Consider the following 19301-nt stretch of genomic DNA (forward strand, 5'->3'; position numbering starts at 1 on the left):
GGATGGTTATTGCTAGAAAGGAATATTCATGCTCTGTGATACATGAACTGGGGGTTCAAATGAGGAACATGCAGTTAGTAGTACCAAGTTCTTTCATCCCAGAAGTTGTTATTCAGTGGGCCACATATCGATCCCGATCATGTGTGTAATGAGCAGTGAGCATTTAAAACAGTCTAGCCACCAGCTTTCATTTTACATGTGACTAGGTCTACACAGACATTTAGAAACAAACTAAATGCTGGCTCAGTGGATGGTGTTCATCTTGTATCTACCCCATCCAAAGGAAACAAGGCACTGGTAGACTTCACAAAAATCCTACTCTGAGTCTCAAGGTGGACACATCAATTCTAAACTACAGTGAGCATTTCTGTAAGATCAGAACAATGCCAGACAAGAGTAGGGACTATATCTTAGGAAGGGGTTGGAAAAGATGATAACCCACAATGTGATAGAGGGGTCACCTACACCTTTGAGCAGGCCAATGGTTCTTATGTAAGCATTGACAGGTAGCACAGTTTGTGTATGAATTAGAGGATCGAATGCAGTCATCAAGGCCAATGACCACCCAATAGCTAGCGCAGATAATTTGAGCAGCAGGATGGGAAAAGCCAACTACTGAGAACCTACTACCACCACCATGTTTGACTTACAGAATTGAAGAAAATGTCAACATTCTACAGCTAAAAGGGCATATTTAAGTTCATGACGATACCCTTTGTTATTGTCACCAGTTGAGGAAAAAACCTTCAACCTCGTCAAGGTTGCCTTCAGTGCTCGAAGCATCCTGCCAGACTCCCAACATGACTTGGGATCAGTGACATACATTGGACACAGGTTTGTGGGACTGGCATACATGTTGCATCTACCTTTCTGATCCAATATTTTCCAGCAGCAGATTAGTGTGTACACGCTGAGAAATGGAATTGCAAAAATGCATTAACAAGGAAGACCCACATCAGAGTTGTACATGTTTGAATTCAAATGTTGGTTATTAGATGTCTGGATTGTGTGATTAGGCTACATGGAAATTCTAGAAAACACACAGGTTGAATTAAAAATAAACTATACATGGATAAACTTACCTGACCAGATTCTTAGTTTTAATCCTGGGAGCTTTCACACCACCTCCAAGGATACTTGAGCCGGTCACATATATTCCCCTAAAGAAGACAAAAATTATTGCATTTTATAACATGGTTCTATTTCACATGAATGAATAACCATTTACATGCCTTCCTGGAAGCGCTAACAGTACTTCTTTAAACAACTTTCACACTTTTAAATTAATGTTTATTCTTTCTTTACAAGAACCCAAAATGCAAGTCTGCTGGAGAAACAGACATTTTTATCTTTCTGGCTATTTACCATAACTAACTCTTGTAAGTGCAGAAAGGTGGCAGGAGTTTCAGCAAAGCTCCATGCTGTTGATCAAAAACTCTAGCATAAGTTACCACTGAATTGGATAGCCCCTGGGCTACGCTTGTTGATTTCTTAAATTTAGTGAGATATTCTCGAATATGCTGGGGGATACATGTTCATGTATTGAATTTCAATTAAAGTTTTATTTTTGGACATTTTGAATGCGGATCAGGTTGTACTATTTGGCGAGTAGACCAATATTATTAGTAATTAACTAAGGAAAACCAAGCATTACAAACACCTAGTTAACTATGAATAATTTAAATTTAAAATGGATTAACGTCCAGATAAATTTAATAAACAATGACAATGCATTGATATATTAATGCCCCTCCAAGTCATTCAATAGCTTGTAATTCGAGGTGCACCTAATGAGCTGCAAAATGGCTCTGGGCTATCTTTCCAACAGCAAACCGTACAGTCTATATACGGGCACCACTCCACACAAACAACTGCACTGAAACTGCTGCATGCATAGAGGTCAGTGGTCCAATACGTAAACATCAGTTTACAAACCTTGAAGTATTCCACTTAAAAGACCACATATGTATATGAGCTCTTTTAAAGGGGAAAGTCAGTAGAAAACAAACCACCTGCAAGCCGCACCATTACTGAATTCCACCTATTCAAACAATGAAAGTCCCTACACGCAGCCCCTTAGCAGTACTGGTCTTTTCTTTCAACTCACTGTGGTTTGTAAAAAGATTAGATTGGTTACTGCGGACTATGGTCTGGAGAGCTGCTGGGCTCTCGCCAAAATAAAAAAATAAATATTGGCTAAAAGCAAAAATATTTTTGACCTCACAAAGTACCATACAGCCACTAATTCTGAAGGGAACTACTTTGATCAAAACACGTTGATGACAACAAACCAATGGACAAAAGAATGCAGACTGGAAGGGCCTACAAGTAAGTAAAATAAATACTTACATACAAATAATCATTTTTGTATATTCAATTGGTATTGAATAATGAGACATAAAAAGATGGACCAAAACTTTGCAACGCAAACTACAATCTCAGAAGGAAGTTTCACTCTAGGTGCCTGGAAGCACCCAATGAAAGTCATTGAGTGCAGAGAAATATTTATCCCCAAAAACGGTTTTTCTTTGGGTAACTATCAACAGTTAAGAAAAGGACAGAAAAATGACAGACTGAAAATAGGTCAACAGGATTCATTTTTTAAATATTATTGTTTTTAAGTTTTTTACAATCAACTCCATTCTGCGGTCATTACGCGGGGCAGAAAAAAAAAAGTGCCAAAATTTATAAATGCAATAAACACAACAATCATATTACAATCAAGATGAAAGGAGTAGAATCCAAGCACAAACATGTAATGTGGCAAAGCTGTGACAAACTAACCACCGAAATGTACTGCTGAGGCGATATCAGATATATACAAAATGCACATAGAAGCTCAGAGTGTAATAAGCAATTTATTACCCTTGTGAATGGTGGGAGAGGCCATTACTCAAACGAGGTGGAGTCTAAAGTGGTGTCTTTAATTTAAAGCCGTGTGCAAGGAGGCACTTTATCCCCAGTGCAAAATCACTGTATCATGCAAGCCAGTTCATAGTTTTTCTCGTGTAGGTTTTGCTATACTGTGTGGTATTCATTCAAAATTGGACCTCTTTTGTACTGTAGAAGTAAATGTGTGAATGTGCATTGTTTATTAGTACAGTTCTAAACAGTATGTGCTACATTTCTCCTCACTTCCATAGCATAAATACATATGCAAAACCCTCATATTTCACGGGGGGAGGGAAAACTGTGGAATATGGAAATATTTCATGGTTCCTATGAAATATGGATTTCATCATGACATCCTGACGAAACTGCAGAACTTTAGGATTGTCAGCCCTACTAGAATAATGTCGCTTTTAGGGACTACATTATGCAGTGAGGTTGGGTAAATTATGTGGCAAAAACACACAAATTATGAAGTACCTTCTCTGGAAGTACACTTTTCATCCATTTTAGCCTGAAACAACAGTTTGTGAAATCGACAAATTAAATAGAAACTGAAGTGGAATATACAGAATTATGCGGTCACAGAATTCCATATATCCATTTCACCGCTGTCCATTGTTTTATCAACAATTTATTCATGATAAGTAAAGAAACCCTAAATATTCTGATTCAGTACCCACTGTTTGCATCCCTTTGAAGATAACAGCTTTTTCAAGCATTCTCCCCTCCCTTCTTCAAGTCTCAACCTTGAGTCTTACCTCGTTTTTGCACCAGAGACTACTTAAGTCAATAAAGGGGAAAAGGGCAGCTCCTTTGGTTCCTTTATCCAATGGCGCTCTCAGTGGATCCCATATATACAACTCTTTCAGGTATTCAGGTCAGTTAGGCTTTCACTGCAAGCAACTGACCTGCAGACAAGGGCTCATCCACTCCCCCCGCCACAACTGGTCACCTCTATGCCCGGCATCCATCACCAACAGTGGATCCTAAAGCTCCCCCACTTACTCTGTTTGCTCAGAGTAGGGTAACAGCAGGCCTTCATTTTAGTGGGGCATAAAATCATTTAGAAACATGCCAGCAACAATCACTCTTACTTGGGGTGTGGCTTTGCCGCGAAGCGGAATGGCTGCCTGCTAAGGGAGATCCGTGCGCCGGAAATATTATTCGCTTAAGACCATCCTGAAAAGGCCCCCTGCGTGCCAAGGAACACTCGCAGGGCACTGCCCAAGGGTTCAGGTGTGTATTGGTGTGTCAGTCATCGTACCTAGGAAGCTGTAATTATACTGAGCCAATATTTGCATCGCGGCTAGGGGGAGAAAATGGTGCAGACTTGGTGAGCGCAGCCCGTAGACTGCGGTATGCGCCTGTCGGACTGGACCTGCCTTCCAGCGGCTAGATAATCACCGGGACATCTTTTCTGCTGCGAGAGGTGAGCTGGGCTGTGGATCGGTGTTGGCGGTGGACGAATATCTGAGACAGTGAAGGCAGAGGAGCGTCCTGTATTTCTGCGCACTGAGTAGGCCCGCATAGACACGGAGCGCGGCCCCCTCCTGGTCCGGCCGGCTGGTCGCGGCATAGTGCGGAGGAGCACACCAAGGAGAGGCCTGCATTCGATCCTGCGAGTGGCGCTGAGAAAAGGAGGAGGCAGCGCCGGGGTTGCGATTGAAGCAAAACAAATTGAGCCAGCATCACAGGACAACGCTTGAGACGGCCTGGCAGGGTAAGAGAAACGCCAGAGCGGGCAGGGCCTGGGCTGCTAGGGCGGCGAGGCCAACATCGGGCGCTGCAGTCGAGTGTGTGGTGGCGCTTGGTGGGGTTTGAGCTGTTGGGCAGAGGGGCACAGGATCGAGGTGGTGTCTTCGGGGTGCTCTGGGCAATGGCTGAACTGCCCCTCGGGGGCTAGGGGGCGCCACCCGGGAGGCTCCTGGACTTCCGCTGGCCCGGATTTGTGGACTGGCGGGGTTGGGGGGCCCCGGGAGACCACTCGGCTAGAGGGGGGCAGTAGTAGCGCTACCTTGTGTGCACAGTGAGACTGCCCATATCTGGTGACCTGCTGAGGAGCGGAGACAGGCCTTGGAGTTATCGAAGGGGCCTGGGAAACTATCGAACAGTGGGTCAGCGAGGAAGTGCGGTCGGCTGCAGAAGGGGCGCGTGAGGATCGGCAAGAGCACCTTCTGGATTTGACGTGCTATCAACCCTAACTAGCTTCAAGAGGTGCATAGCTGCACATGAGCAGTGGAGCTGCCCTGCTGGTCTCAATCCTCTGCATAGCTAAGTGCGGACGCGGTGCGAGAGACTGCTACTGTAGGACGGCTTGCTGACCAGATCGTCGGTGTAGGCACGGAGCTGGGCGGTTTGTGCCAATCAGTGTCTCTGACTTTCAGCATGGGCAAATCGGAGCCCAAGCAGGCCAAGTTGCAATTTGAAAATAAACGTGCTACTCGTGCTGCTGACAGAACGGGCGACTCAAACGAGTAGCGGAGTGCCTCTGGACTTGCAGTGGGTGCGGAGGAGGACACCAGGACCATTTTGCTGGAATTGCGTACTGGCATGAAAACCATAGACAGCAAGATCGACATGGTCAAAAAGAAGGTGGATAAACAGGAGTAAAAATTGGACGTCCTAGAGAATCGTATGTCTGACACGCACGATGCACAGGCTGAATCACGAACACAGATCCTTCAGATGGAGAAGATCTTGGAGGTCATAAGAGCGAAAAATGAAGAATTGGAAGGGCGCTCGAGGCGCAATAATCTTCGCATTATTGTGCTATCGGAATCAATGCCTATATCTAAAATGGAGACGTTAATAGATGGGCTACTGCCAGAACTCTTTGGGTCTGTACTTTCCACCGTGGTGATTGTAGAGCGAGCTCATCGATCGCTGGGACCAAGGCCTAAACCTGGCGTACCACCATGCCAGATTATAGCACGTCTCGTAAATTATGCGGACAGAGACGCTGTGCTGAGAGCGGCTAGGGCCAAAGATCCGGTTGTCTATAAAGGAGACAAGCTATCTTTCTTTCCGGATTATACCCCCCGGTGGTTCAGGCGGCACGAAAGGAATTTGTGCCAGTAAAGAAACTGCTGAGAGTGGCCTCAGTACCCTACGCCATGCTATACCCGGCCAAGTTGAAAATCACTCATGAGTAACAGTCACATTTTTTCACGGACGCAAAGTCAGCTTTGAAGTTCACTAAGCATATTTGCAAGACCAGGCCGCGGCAGAATATACAGGAGGAAGCGATGGTGGAATCGGGACTGGATGACGCAGACTAATGACTGGGCAGCTGATCTGATAATGTTACATGCTGATACAGATGGCTTGTCTGCAGCTGGGCTGGGTCTGACGGCAGAGGATGATTGCTTTATTGTCTGGGTGGCATGATGGGTGGGGGGCAAGGACTCACTGACACTGAACACTGTTTGTTCTGGGTGGGTAGTTGTTCCATACTGACTGCAACATGTTGTCATGAGGTACGCAAGGGGGCTGAATAGTGATATTCAGACGACCGCATTTCGGTGCAGGTATCCGTCGCTGAACCTCTTCCCCTGGCGGGTGTTCCCCGAATGTTGAAATGGATGGATCGGGGTGATGTTCGAAGGGTGGGTGGTGGGATTCGGTCTCGACCTGATTGGGAGGTTGGAGTGGGAGGCAGGAGGGGGGATTTCTGTGTGGTTTCTGATTTTGTTTTGTAGCACATCTATCAGGATGCACACAGGTGAATATTGGGTGATCACTTGGGTGGAAATGTGCTATTATGGTATAGTCAATGCTCCTCTGAGACAGGCTGGGAAGAAATTGGACGTAGAAATCAGGTAACTGATGGAGGATAGATGCAGGTTGTTGACCTAGAATGTTCGTGGCCTCAATTCGCCTAAAAAAGTGAGACCGGTATTGGCATATCTGAATCGCCACATAATACATGTTGCCTTATTGCAGGAAACGCATTTAACGAAGCATACAGAATGTGGTATTGCGGGCAGGTTTTCGGTTGTCTACATCATACTCTTGTTATGCGAGGGGAGTTGTGATCTTTGTCAAGAGAGGCGTGGAGTTTCAGCCTATTCATACATATGCAGGTGAGGAAGGTAGATGCGTAATGGTGTGTGGCAGAATGAGTGGTAGATTGATTACTATAGTCCATATGTCCATATGACCCTTCTTGTGTTGCCCGCATGTGTGGGGTTCTGAGAGGCTGGCCGGAGACATCTGTTCTATAAGGGGGTGGGGGGGGGGGGGGGGGGGGGGATCTGAATACGTATCTGAACGCGGAGTTGGATAAGTCTAATCCCATTTCTCACTGTACCCCTAAGGTTGCTAAGAGTGTTACATGTGTCATGGAGGAATTTGGTCGGTGTGATGCTTGGCGAGTGCGGAAGGTACGCATTCGACACCACTGCATGGAAGTTGGTCACGATTGAACTATTGGCTAGTAGGGACAGAGATGATGGATCGGGTGGAAGGGGTAATGCCTCTTGCTCGAAAATAATTGGATATTACCCCGATGCAGTTGGATGTGGTGTTTCCGACGGCTGTACGTCCCCCTTTACATGGCGATTGCGATCTGAGGCGCTACTTGACCTGACATATGAGTCGGTGGTGAGGGAGGCCATCGTACAATATTTTGAGCTCAATAAGGGCATTGTGGATGAGGCTTCTACACTCTGGGAGGCCTTTATGGTCACAATCAGAGGGGTGTGTATTAGCACTGCAGCGGGTATACTGAGGGATATACGTACTCAACTAAAAAACACTGAGGAAGTGCTACAGGAGTTGGAAAGAGGGTACGAGGATGAGCCGGCAGCGGACAAGTTAGCTCGTCTGCAGGATTATGACGAGCTCGCCGACACAGATAAAATACCTGTCGCGCAGACACACAGCCAGACGATATGAGGAGGGGGGAAGGCGGGACGTACACTAGCGTGCAATATTAAGGAACGTCTTGAGCAACCGCGAATAGATAGAATAGTAGATGGGCAGGGGAGAGACTATCATAATCCAATCAACATTACAAAACAGTTTCGTCGTTTTTACACTGATTTATATACGTCGAGGGGAGTTGTTCCGGAGGTAGAACTTGAAAAATATCTGGAAAACGTAGCGTGTGCCTGGCTTTTTGATGTGCATCAAGAGTATTTAAGTGTGCCTATTGATGAACCGGATGTTAAGACAGTGATTGCGTCGTTGTCGAATGGTAAGGCACCAGGACTCGACAGGCTCACGGTGGAGTTCTATAAGAAATACGCAGATCTCCTTGCACCGCATCTTTTGGAGATGTACGCGGAGGCGTATGACTCAGGGAAGCTACCGCCGTCCTTGAGAGAGGCAATGATAATTACCTTGCTCAAAAAAGACAAACCCCGGACAGATGTGACTCTTACCGTCTGCTGTCATTGATCAACATGGACGCCAAAATCCTGGCTAAAATTCTTGCGACCAGACTACAACCCCTGATGCAATGTCTAGTACTGCCGGATCAATCGGGATTTATACCTGAAAGATCCACAGCGTACAATCTTCAAACTGTTTTCTCCATGTTCCACATTCTCAAGCCGACTTCACCAGTGGCGGCAGTATTATTAGATGCTGCCAAAGCGTTCGACTCGGTTGAATGGCAATATATGTATTAAGTGTTACGGCGTATGGGGTTTCCACCTTTGTTCCTGCAGTGGATAACGGTGCTATATACGGAACCGTCTGCGCGAGTGCGTGTTGGGGGTCTTACATCTGAACAGTTTCAAATAGAGAGGGGTACACGCCAGGGGTGTCCTCTTTCATCCCTATTGTTTGCAATTGTGTTGGAGCCCTTTGCTTGTGTAATTCGGCAACAACATAGGGCGACCGCGCTTAATTTCGATTATCGACCAGTAGCCATTTCACTTAATGCGGATGACATGGTCCTTTTCGTCCGTGACCCATCTAGATACCTCATTGAAAACAATGGGGTAGACACAATAAGTCAAAGGACCTGGGTAATCGTATATATAAGAAAGTGGTCCTAGACAAAAATTCAGTTAATCAGATTAAATCTGAACCCAAAAGGAGATGTATTACTAGCATATTATGCTATGAATGCAATAAACCCAACACAACAATATCAAAGAAAAACATTTATATTGCAATTTTATTTACATACTCATAAAATGAATGAAAAGGAGGATAGAAAAGGGGTGCTCAGGTGATATGGAAAGAAAACTCAAGGCACAAGATTTAGAATAATTCTGTACAACACGAAAACAATTTAAGTTGCACAAACAAAGCCTACCCATACAATTCTATGTACATTATTTTACAAAGGGACAGGGGAATAATGGTATAGGCTTTAGGAAAAATAAAAGGGGCGTAATCGTCGACGTTTCGACCCTGACGCAATACGGGAAAGTCACGACCTCTGCTGCGGGTCTTCTTCAGGACAATAGTGGGGAGGGGGAGAGGAGCACCTGAAAAGTAAGTTTAAACGCGATTTAGATATAATTACAGTCTAAAAGGTTTCTTATTAATGAATTAGGAAGGTGTTGGGTACATTACCACGGGAAATTGGTGGAGGTGTGTCAGGCCAGATCTGTTGGGCGGGCCACCTGAAGAAAGTAAAGACAAGGGGGAGACTGTCAGCCCATCTCCAAAGGCGCAGTCATCCCACTTCAATTGGACCAGATATCAAATATTCAACCCAGTTCAGACTCACCTCTGACTGGTGCGTCCGTTGTATTTCAATTAGAAGGGATGATTAAATTGGATATCAAGATGAATCGTTCTGCATGATTGAAAGGGCCAAAATCAATCACAGTGCACAAGGGCCTTTAATGCAGTCGAATACAAAAACCTAGGATGTGAAACACAAGTGTAACTCACCCTGGTCTGTTGACACGATGGACGTATGGCCGGTCGCTCACGAAAGGAGAATTCTTCAACATTCCATTTAGAAATGTACCTTTAGTCAAATAGAACCGAGTGGCTGTCTATTCCAGCAATGTTGTGCTTTATGTAACCAATGTTCTTCCTATCGGGTAATCTAGTCCCTCTTTTACCTCTACCCGGTATTCTCTAGACTTGGTATACAAGGGAATTAGTCCTTTGTTTAGTTTCACAAGTCAATTCTTCTACTAATGGATGTAATTGGCGGCGTCTATCACGTGGTTTCCTCTTACGTGAGAGACGGGACGTGCCGCACATTCATTGCAATACCGCGAAATTGACCCGGTTTGAGTGTGCACTTTGTTGCCTAACCTCCCGGTGGAATTATCAAGCAACTGACGATTTGACTAAAGGTAAATTTCTAAATGGAATGTTGAAGAATTTTGGCTGGCTGGTTTCCGGATTGTTGGACTCAAACTTCGGTTTGTGTGTTCCGGCACAGGTCCTTAAATAGAACTCCTTTCGTGAGCGACCGGCCATACGTCCATCGTGTCAACAGACCAGGGTGAGTTACACTTGTGTTTCACATCCTAGGTTTTTGTATTTGACTGCATTAAAGGCCCTTGTGCACTGTGATTGATTTTGGCCCTTTCAATCATGCAGAACGATTCATCTCGATATCCAATTTAATCATCCCTTCTAATTGAAATACAACGGACGCACCAGTCAGAGGTGATTTTGAACTGGGTTGAATATTTGATATCTGGTCCAATTGAATTAGGATGACTGCGCCTTTGGAGATGGGCTGACAGTCTCCCCACTTTCTTCAGGTGGCCCGCCCAACAGATCTGGCCTGACACACCTCCACCAATTTCCCGTGGTAATGTACCCAACACCTTCCTAATTCATTGATAAGAAACCTTTTAGACTGTAATTATATCTAAATCGCGTTTAAACTTACTTTTCAGGTGCTCCTCTCCCCCTCCCCTCCCCACTATTGTCCTGAAGAAGACCCGCAGCAGAGGTCCTGACTTTCCCGTATTGCGTCAGGGTCGAAACGTCGACGATTACGCCCCTTTTATTTTTCCTAAAGCCTATACCATTATTCCCCTGTCCCTTTGTAAAATAATGTACATAGAATTGTATGGGTAGGCTTTGTTTTTGCAACTTAAATTGTTTTCGTGTTGTACAGAATTATTCTAAATCTTGTGCCTTGAGTTTCCTTTCCATATCACCTCAGCGCCCCTTTTCTATCCTCCTTTTCATTCATTTTATGAGTATGTAAATACAATTGCAATATAAATGTTTTTCTTTGATATTGTTGTGTTGGGTTTATTGCATTCATAGCATAATATGCTAGTAATACATCTCCTTTCGGGTTCAGATTTAATCTGATTAACTGTTGTGTGAAAAACTAAGATTCACATTAATTGACTTTCAGAATTCCATCTAGATACCTGGCACAACTGCTCAGGGAGTACGTTAGGTTTGGTCGCCTGTCGGGTCTTTATATAAACTGGGATAAATTGTTTATAATCCCACTGAAGACATCTACTACATGTCCTGACTTGGAGTTCCCGCTGGTGTGGTCGACAGACCCGGTAAAGTACTTAGGAGTCTGTGTACATCGGGATCCGAATATAGTAGTCAGGGAGAATTATGGGAGGGCATATTTGAAGTTAGAGAGCCAGGTAGATATCAGGATTTCGCTACCATTATCGTTAGCAGGTCGTATTGCACTTATCAAGATGGTGGTACTGCCGCAGTTCCTCGACCTTTTTCTAAACATCCCAATAGTACTAACAGTGGGGTTCTTCAAGAATCTTCGAAGTCAGTTGATTCGATTAGTGTGGGGGGCAAAAACGCTAGTGTACAATGGTCGGTCCTCACTAGGGGGTACGAGAAAGGATGGTTCGGAGCCCCAGACGAATGTGTTTTTGAGCGCACAGGCTCAGTACATATTCCACTGGTACGGAACACATGCATTCACCCCCTCATGTTGCGGTGGAGGGAGGAGATGCTGCCTCAATTCTGCTACACAGTGAGATTACTCAAACACGCTGTACTTCGAGAACAGAAATTAATACAGTTGATACTACCATTGCCGCCTGGCGGAAGATAGGAAATCTAGCACAGAAGCTTCGGCTGTATGCACCATGTATGTATCTGGAGCATCATGGAGCCATGTCTGTGATGCACGAGGCACCATCAATGCGTTTGCTACACGAGGCAGGTCTTAGACGCATGATGGATGTTTATCCAGATGGCTTGTTTAAACACAGGCTGACCTGCAATATGTTAGTAACCAATCATTACTCTTCAGATTTGCAATCCATCGCCTAGGACAGGCGACCAGGTTACACTACACCACTTATCCGCAAGAACCTCCCACATTGCTGTCCTTACAATTTGCACTCACTACCCCTACTAATAAAAGGATAATATCGATGCTCTATAAGATGATTAAAGATGAAAGTGTGGATGTTTCGGACAGGAGCTGGGGACGATGGAATGAATGTCTGCCTGAGCCGATTTCGGAGGAAGATTGGAAATATGTCTATGGATTGACAGGGACGCTTAGCATGAATGGTAACCTGAGGATCATACACTTTAAATACATACGTCAAGTGTATTATACTCCTGTACGATTGCACAGGTACAGATTGCGTGCATCAGACCGCTGTGAGCGTTGTTGGCTTGGGGGTGTCAGAGGGTGTTTGAGTTCTGGGAGGAGGTGGTGAGATGTTTGAAGGATATGGTATCTGCAGATCTTCAGTGCACTCCACTTATATGTTTGTTATGCTGCGTGCCACATATCAAGGGAGTCAGAGGTAAATTTGTGCATCTGGCTTTGTTACTAGCGGCACGGAGAGTGGCGGTTACGTGGGGAGGCAGATGCAGACCGAAAGCAGATATGTGGATAAAAGATTTGGTATACTGTAGGGACAATCTGGGAACGTATGCGGAAGAGTTGCCAGCTATTTCGAGGCCAAGAGACATTTGGGAGCCACTGCGAATATATTAGCTTAATAAAAGGGATTCAGGTTACGCATAGAGGAGAGTTCAGGTGGGCGGAAGATATATCGAGAAATGTTTGATGTACTGCCAAGTTATGATAGCACAACCCAGGATCGTACAACGTCAATGATGTGAATTGTTTGTTTTTATTTTAATTTCTATTTTTGGATGGTTTGTTACTTTCATTTAATGTGGATTATTTTACACCAGGAATACGGTGGTCTGCACTCTGGGAATTGGTGGACTGTGGGTACTCTTCTGTCATATGATACTAGCAGATTCACTGGTACAATATTATGTATGACTATTTTATTTGTCTTTTGTATTGAAATAAAATTTTACAAAAAAAAAAACCAATCACTCTTACTTAGGCTGCATAAGAGGGTCAACAAAATCTGTTTGTCACATATGCAATGCTGAAATAGCCATGGAGGGATGCCACTTGTCATTGAATAATGCGTGCCACTTGATTTTATTTATTTTTAGGGGGAACATCACAAACCCAATTAGCTCTAAGCACAATTGATTAAGTCCTGAATAGGCAACATCAGGAAAGTGTACAATGCTGTTGGCCAAGAGTGACAGAACGAGAAAGGCTAGGCAATCTAGCCCCTTTCTGAAACAAGGTGGTTTCTACTTCTTTCCTACAGTAGAGTGATGTTTGTTTCTCTCCGTTATCCAAGGGTAAATAGCTCTAGAGACACAGATCGAATATAGAGAACCTCTCATCTCCCATCCATCATGTGGAGTAGCCAGCAGAGTTTTTTGGACTGCACTGCTAATGTAGATATGTAGCAGACTACTTTTTCACAGATATGATCGGGCTGCTCCTGAGAAACACTTGAAATGAGGTATATGCTTTAAAGACAATCTGTTTGCCAACAGGCTGCAGTCTCCAGCCCATGAACAATTTGTCAGACTTCCCAGGATTTAGAATTAAGAACCTTCTGCAATAGTCTAAGGCAACCAATCTAACTTTGGGTAATACAATCATCAATCCATTTCTATAATCTAATTTTGTAATATAATCGATGTGTGGGAGGAGCTGATTTAGTTGCCTCAGGTAAAATAAAACCTGACCACACTACTGGCAACTGTGGGCCCCAAGAGGACTCGCCCTGACCGACCACACACGGAACCGTGGCATCATCCTGGACAGTAAGCTCACCATGAGAAGACAGCTCAACACAGTGGCATCCACCTGCTTCCTCACCCTCGGCGTGTTGTGCAAGAACTTCAACTAGCTCCCCATCGACACCAGACAAACCATCACACAAGCCCTTGTCACCAGCCGACTGGACTACGGGAACTCTCTCTACGCAGGAATCACTTCTCACCTCCTCAAGAGACTGCAAACAATACATTACTCAGAGGCCAGGCTCATTCTGGACCTCACAAACGGACCCACATCAAACACCAACTCCATGAGCTCCACTGGCTCTCCATTCAGAAGAGATGCCAGTTCAAGTTGCTGAGCCATAACTTCAAGGCACTTCTCAACCTGGGACCAGCCTACATCAACCACCAACTGAACTTTCACCTCCCCTCCAGACAGCCCACTCTCCGCCTCACACCGTCCCCTCGCATTAACCGCAGCAACAGTGGAGGATGCTCCTTCTTCCTCACCGCAAGATCCTTGAACGTCCTCTCATCACCACCATCAGATTGCTTCCTCACTGCTGGAATTCAGAAAAGGACTTAAGACCTGGCTATTCAACGGAGTCCTCTACAGCAGCACTCCAAGCACCTGGTTATCCTACAGGAGGCCAGCCGTGCTATACAAATCCAGATGGATTGATCCTTGTAGGCAAAAGCTTTAGTGCCCCACACTGGGGTAGCAAAAACTATATAAAAGTTGCAGTACAATAACACATTTGATTGTTCCTTCATCAGCAAACAGGGTGATAATGTAGAACAAACGGATAGGGTCCAGAGGGTGCTAACAAGGGGTAATAGCAGCAGATCAAACTATGAAGCTGGAACCCAATATGCTTTGGACTGAATACGTTTGGGGCTGCTGACGTTTATCAATGCAGCCAATTCATCCATGCCTTGTGATGGAGTGAAAAACAAATAATCAGCATAAGAATGAAATTATAGCCTTCCATGTCTTAAGATATGAAAGAGTATTTAAGAAAATATATAAACAGGGAAAATAAGTGAAAGCCGATGAATTCCACATTTTAGAGGAGCTCAGAAGATTGAAAAGGTGCGAAGTGAACGCAGGGATCGAAAACAGAAATAGTAGCTTCTGCTATTGGAAGAGAATTTTGGAAATTGTTTGGCTCACAAAAAGGTGATTTTAATTATACAGCTCACATTGCCATGCTCCCTTTCCACATCCATGTCAGCAGGAAACAGCAAGAAATTGAAAAACCTCCTTAACGGCCGGTCCAGTATATAGTGAAATGGGTCTCATGACATTTCTTCTATAGAAGGTGGACAATATTAAAAATTACATCTTAATTTAGGACACCGATTAAAGTGAAAAAATTCTCTTTGCTTCAGGCAGTGGAATCACAGTTTGCTAAGCACAATCCTTGCTTTGATGGAAAAAGAAACACTGATTTTTTTAAGCAATGCATACCAAGCTTCAACCATTAACTTGAAAGCCGGATTGAAGAGGCACAAACACTTAAATACCAAACAGAAGTCATTAGCTCACCCCTTGGCAACGAAGCAAAATAACATATCACAAATTAAGGAATTTCTCTCACTGAATGTGAACCTTTAGGGAAGGAGAACAGAGACAATGTCTTAAGGCATGCTACCGTTCAACTTTTAAAAGAAGGTATATTAAAGACCGCAGCCATATTAAAAGAGTACAGCCATCACTGTCAAATGGAACTATTGCCAGCTGACATGAGGAGGGTCCGATTTTTATTGAGACTAAACATTTAGGGCCCCATTAGTATGGCGGGCAGACTTTGTCCGCCCGCCATACTCTCCGGAAACTGGACCGCGCTGAGGGTACGGCGGTCCCACACTCCCGATTAGGATGCGCCCGCCACACTGGCAGGCGCATTTGCAACATTACGGCGGGCGGTGCAGATAGCACCGCCCACCGCAGTACACAAAGGCAGGTTGTGCGTTTCAATACACGTGACAGACACCGCGCGGTGCCTGCCATGTGCACTCCCCATGCCGCCGGAGTCCATGGGGGCCCGCAACGGTCCCTGGCAAGTGGACTCCGCATGCCTTTCTGTGGCGGCAATGCCGCCACGGAAAGGCATGTTCACTGCCACATTGTAATATGGCTGGTGGTGTGTTTCAGACACCGCCCCCATATTGAACCCTTTTCCACCTGGTCAACTTGTTGACCGGGCGGAAAAGCGGCAGACGGTCTTTCCGTCCGCCGCGGACCCCCCAGCCATTGTAATATGGCGGGGGGTCTTTGCTGCAAGGATGGCGGTCGGAACGCCCCCGCCGACTACCGCCAGCCCGTCGGGGGCGATCCGCCGGCCATCCTAATAGGGCCCTTAGTGTCTGCACTGTGCACTTAAGCTGAGGAAGGTGCTTAGGGGTTCATTTGTGGGAGCTGCAGACTAGTTTCAGTCATATGGTAGACCTACTGATCACTTGTACCCGTCTAATCCCATACACCACACTTTTATCCTCAGATGGCTCAACAGGCCAAAGGCAGACAGCCAGAACTCTCGACTGTTTTACTATTGCTTTACTATTGCTCGTTCACCAACTTGGTGGTAGCAAGTTTATTTAAATTAGTAATGACTGGTACTTACACAGTATGGATGGTGGCTCTAAACAGAGGCTGGGCAAACTCAGGCTTCCTCTACGTAGCCAGCAGAAAAAAGCCTGATGCGACTATCTATACCTCTCCTTTGGGGATTTCAATGAGAAACTTTGTGGAAAAACATTTTTTTCAATAAAAAGCCAAACGAATATGTATGATAATCTAGGCAATAAGGAGTCTTTGGGGGCATTCTATTGTAAGATTGAACCTAACTCTCATGGTAAAAAGGCAAAATATCAGACATACATTTACCTTATCCTCTTTTGTATAGAGGCAAATTAAATTTTTAATACAAAAGAAAATTTCATGACACTTTTTAGCTTTAACCGGAGTAAGCTTTAACAAACAAAATAATGATTTCCTGTGCAACCTCCCCATTCCCCTAGGATTATGGGACAGATTGTCTCTTTCAGTTACTGATAATATGATCAATTTATCAACCATTCCCCTGTATTAAATTATCGACCATTGACACAATCAACCCTTCAAGAGTTCTCGGACTGCTTGTTACAATTAATGCCAGCCATCAGTCCATATTATGATGAATGGAGGAAGTTGTGTGAGGCAAGCTACTTCCAAGATTGTTACTTTATGCGATCTGCTACCAGCACTCCATGAATCTAATAAGATCAACCCAAAGTCCATGGTTGGCAGTGCAATTGCCAAAGTGTTCATCTTTTAGACCTTGAAGGATCGCAAAAGATTCTGTATGGTACTGGCATAAATTGTTTACATCTATCATCTCTAAAAGTAAGAAACATAGAAGTTGGAATAATATGAAAAGTACATTGGTAACTACTGCCAAAGTGGAATAACATCCCCAGAGCAGTTAAAGTCCAAGAGGCAAGAAAAAAGTTTGGACTATGTGGTCTCTTCCACTTCCAAACGCACTAGTTGTAAACTGAATAGGAATGATGGAAAAGAGGGTTAGATTTTAGGGAAAAGCAATCTATGATGACATTGTACTTTCGATAAACTTTTTTGTGGTCTTAATAAGTTAATTCTTTTTACACAGACTGTATCATGGGTCTTCATTGTTTGCAAATATACTTGTGCATTAATGAATGAATAAACAATTTGATTCGTAAAAACTTTTCTTTACATGAAGCTTGATATCTGCACAAGATAACTGATGGCTAGGTTCATCCTTGCTCTAGGAGATGTTAATCGGTGAAAGAAGACCTGGAACATTTTACCTATGTCTTTGCAAGATCAGATTAAATATATAAATCAGTAACAAAACATAGTTTTTATATAACAGAAAATATTGTTTGAAGAGATGGGAAATTGTGCAACAGGTAATATTGCAACAGTTTACAACTTATCACCTGTACAATCATGTGCTTTTTACAAAATGTTATATAGCGCGAACTAGACCCGAGACATCAGGTATCGGAGCGCTTTACATGAGCACCAGTTACGTTTCAGACTGACACATTCATTTTTGCTAGGCACATGAAGATTAAGTGATTTGCCCATAATCACAGGATGTGGAGTGTCGTTGCTGAGACTGAACCAGGTTCCCCAGCTTCGAGGTCGACAGCTCTAACTGCAAGGCTACATCGTCTCCCGTGGCTTTGTCCAGGTTGCCTTTTTATCTCAATTCATCCTGGAAAAAGTGGTATGTGTGCTGCAAAACACATTGGCTGGGGCTTGACTGACCTAATTTTATATTAACGTTTTAAATTAGTTATAATTAACATAACTTGTCTGAAAATGCACTTCTATAAAATTGAGAAAAACGTAAAATTCCTCAATAAATTAGAGTGATAAATCCATTCTCAATTGGCAACACTAACTGTAAATTGTTTCTAGTGTTTCATTTGCTGTTCTTTATATTTATGTGACACAAGAGAGGAAACTGGTGGTTTGGGGTATGTCATGCTGGACACCTTGTCCCTGGTTTGCATTTACAATTGTATCATTTATTTTTGAAATATGGTTGTACAGCTCATATACAGGATCCTGGATTCATTTGTGATATGCACTTTATTGTATTATGCCCTCTGCAATGTTATTTGGAAGTAAAGAAATATAGTTTATGATTTGAAAAGGTTGATGTTGCATATGAAGAATTCTTTTATATGATCACGAGTTAAATTTTCCTTTTAATATGTATGCTGTTGATTTATTTCTAAGAGCGTTGCTCAATGAAATCGATAACTATACACGAATCACCAACATAGAATTATTCTCTTTCAAGATTAATGCCCCAATGAGTCCCAAGGAGGGAAATGATGGATTTGCCCAAGAGTCAATAACCACAGCATAGCTGTTTGCCGAGCAAAGATGGGAGTTAAACGGGAACAAGGGGTTTTGATCATGATTATGTGCAGAATATATGTACTGTGTTGTCCTGACACGACATGAAACCAGCAACCTAGGACAGTTAAGCCAATTCGTCAATTAAGAACCATCTTCAAACTGGTTTGCATTTTTATGATTTTTGTGCAGTATTGACATAAGAGCTGAAAACCCAACATATTAAGAAAACATTCTGAGAAAAATCAGCTCAACATGCCAGGTATAAAGCTCGCCATTAACAATGATTTTTTTTCCAACTTATTAGACTACATTGTTTCATTTTCATCCCTTGCCTTATCCACCAGCTAAAAGGTGAGACAGTAAGATCACAACCAAAAGACGACTCAAACATAATAAAAGAAAGCAAATGAAAACGGTGGCGGGACAACAGAAGGTTTCAGCGCAGGCTAGCATAAACAATGTGCAACAATGAACAAGAAGACAGTGGCTTACATGATGAAATGGTTCAGGGAGG

At 43.8% G+C, this 19301-nt stretch overlaps 1 protein-coding gene across 1 annotated transcript in view; it reads right to left on the reverse strand.

Annotated features, from left to right (window-relative positions):
* ATP6V0B (ATPase H+ transporting V0 subunit b) overlaps positions 1-19301 on the reverse strand; it is a 141821-nt gene that overhangs the window by 41067 nt on the left and 81453 nt on the right. The window contains exon 4 of the mRNA XM_086952328.1: positions 1083-1160. Within this exon, the coding sequence (XP_086808454.1) occupies positions 1083-1160 (78 nt within the window). The remainder of the gene's footprint in view (positions 1-1082; positions 1161-19301) is intronic.

The sequence above is a fragment of the Lissotriton vulgaris genome, chromosome 1_1, assembly GCF_964263255.1.
Source record: "Lissotriton vulgaris chromosome 1_1, aLisVul1.2, whole genome shotgun sequence".
Lineage (NCBI taxonomy): Eukaryota > Metazoa > Chordata > Amphibia > Caudata > Salamandridae > Lissotriton > Lissotriton vulgaris.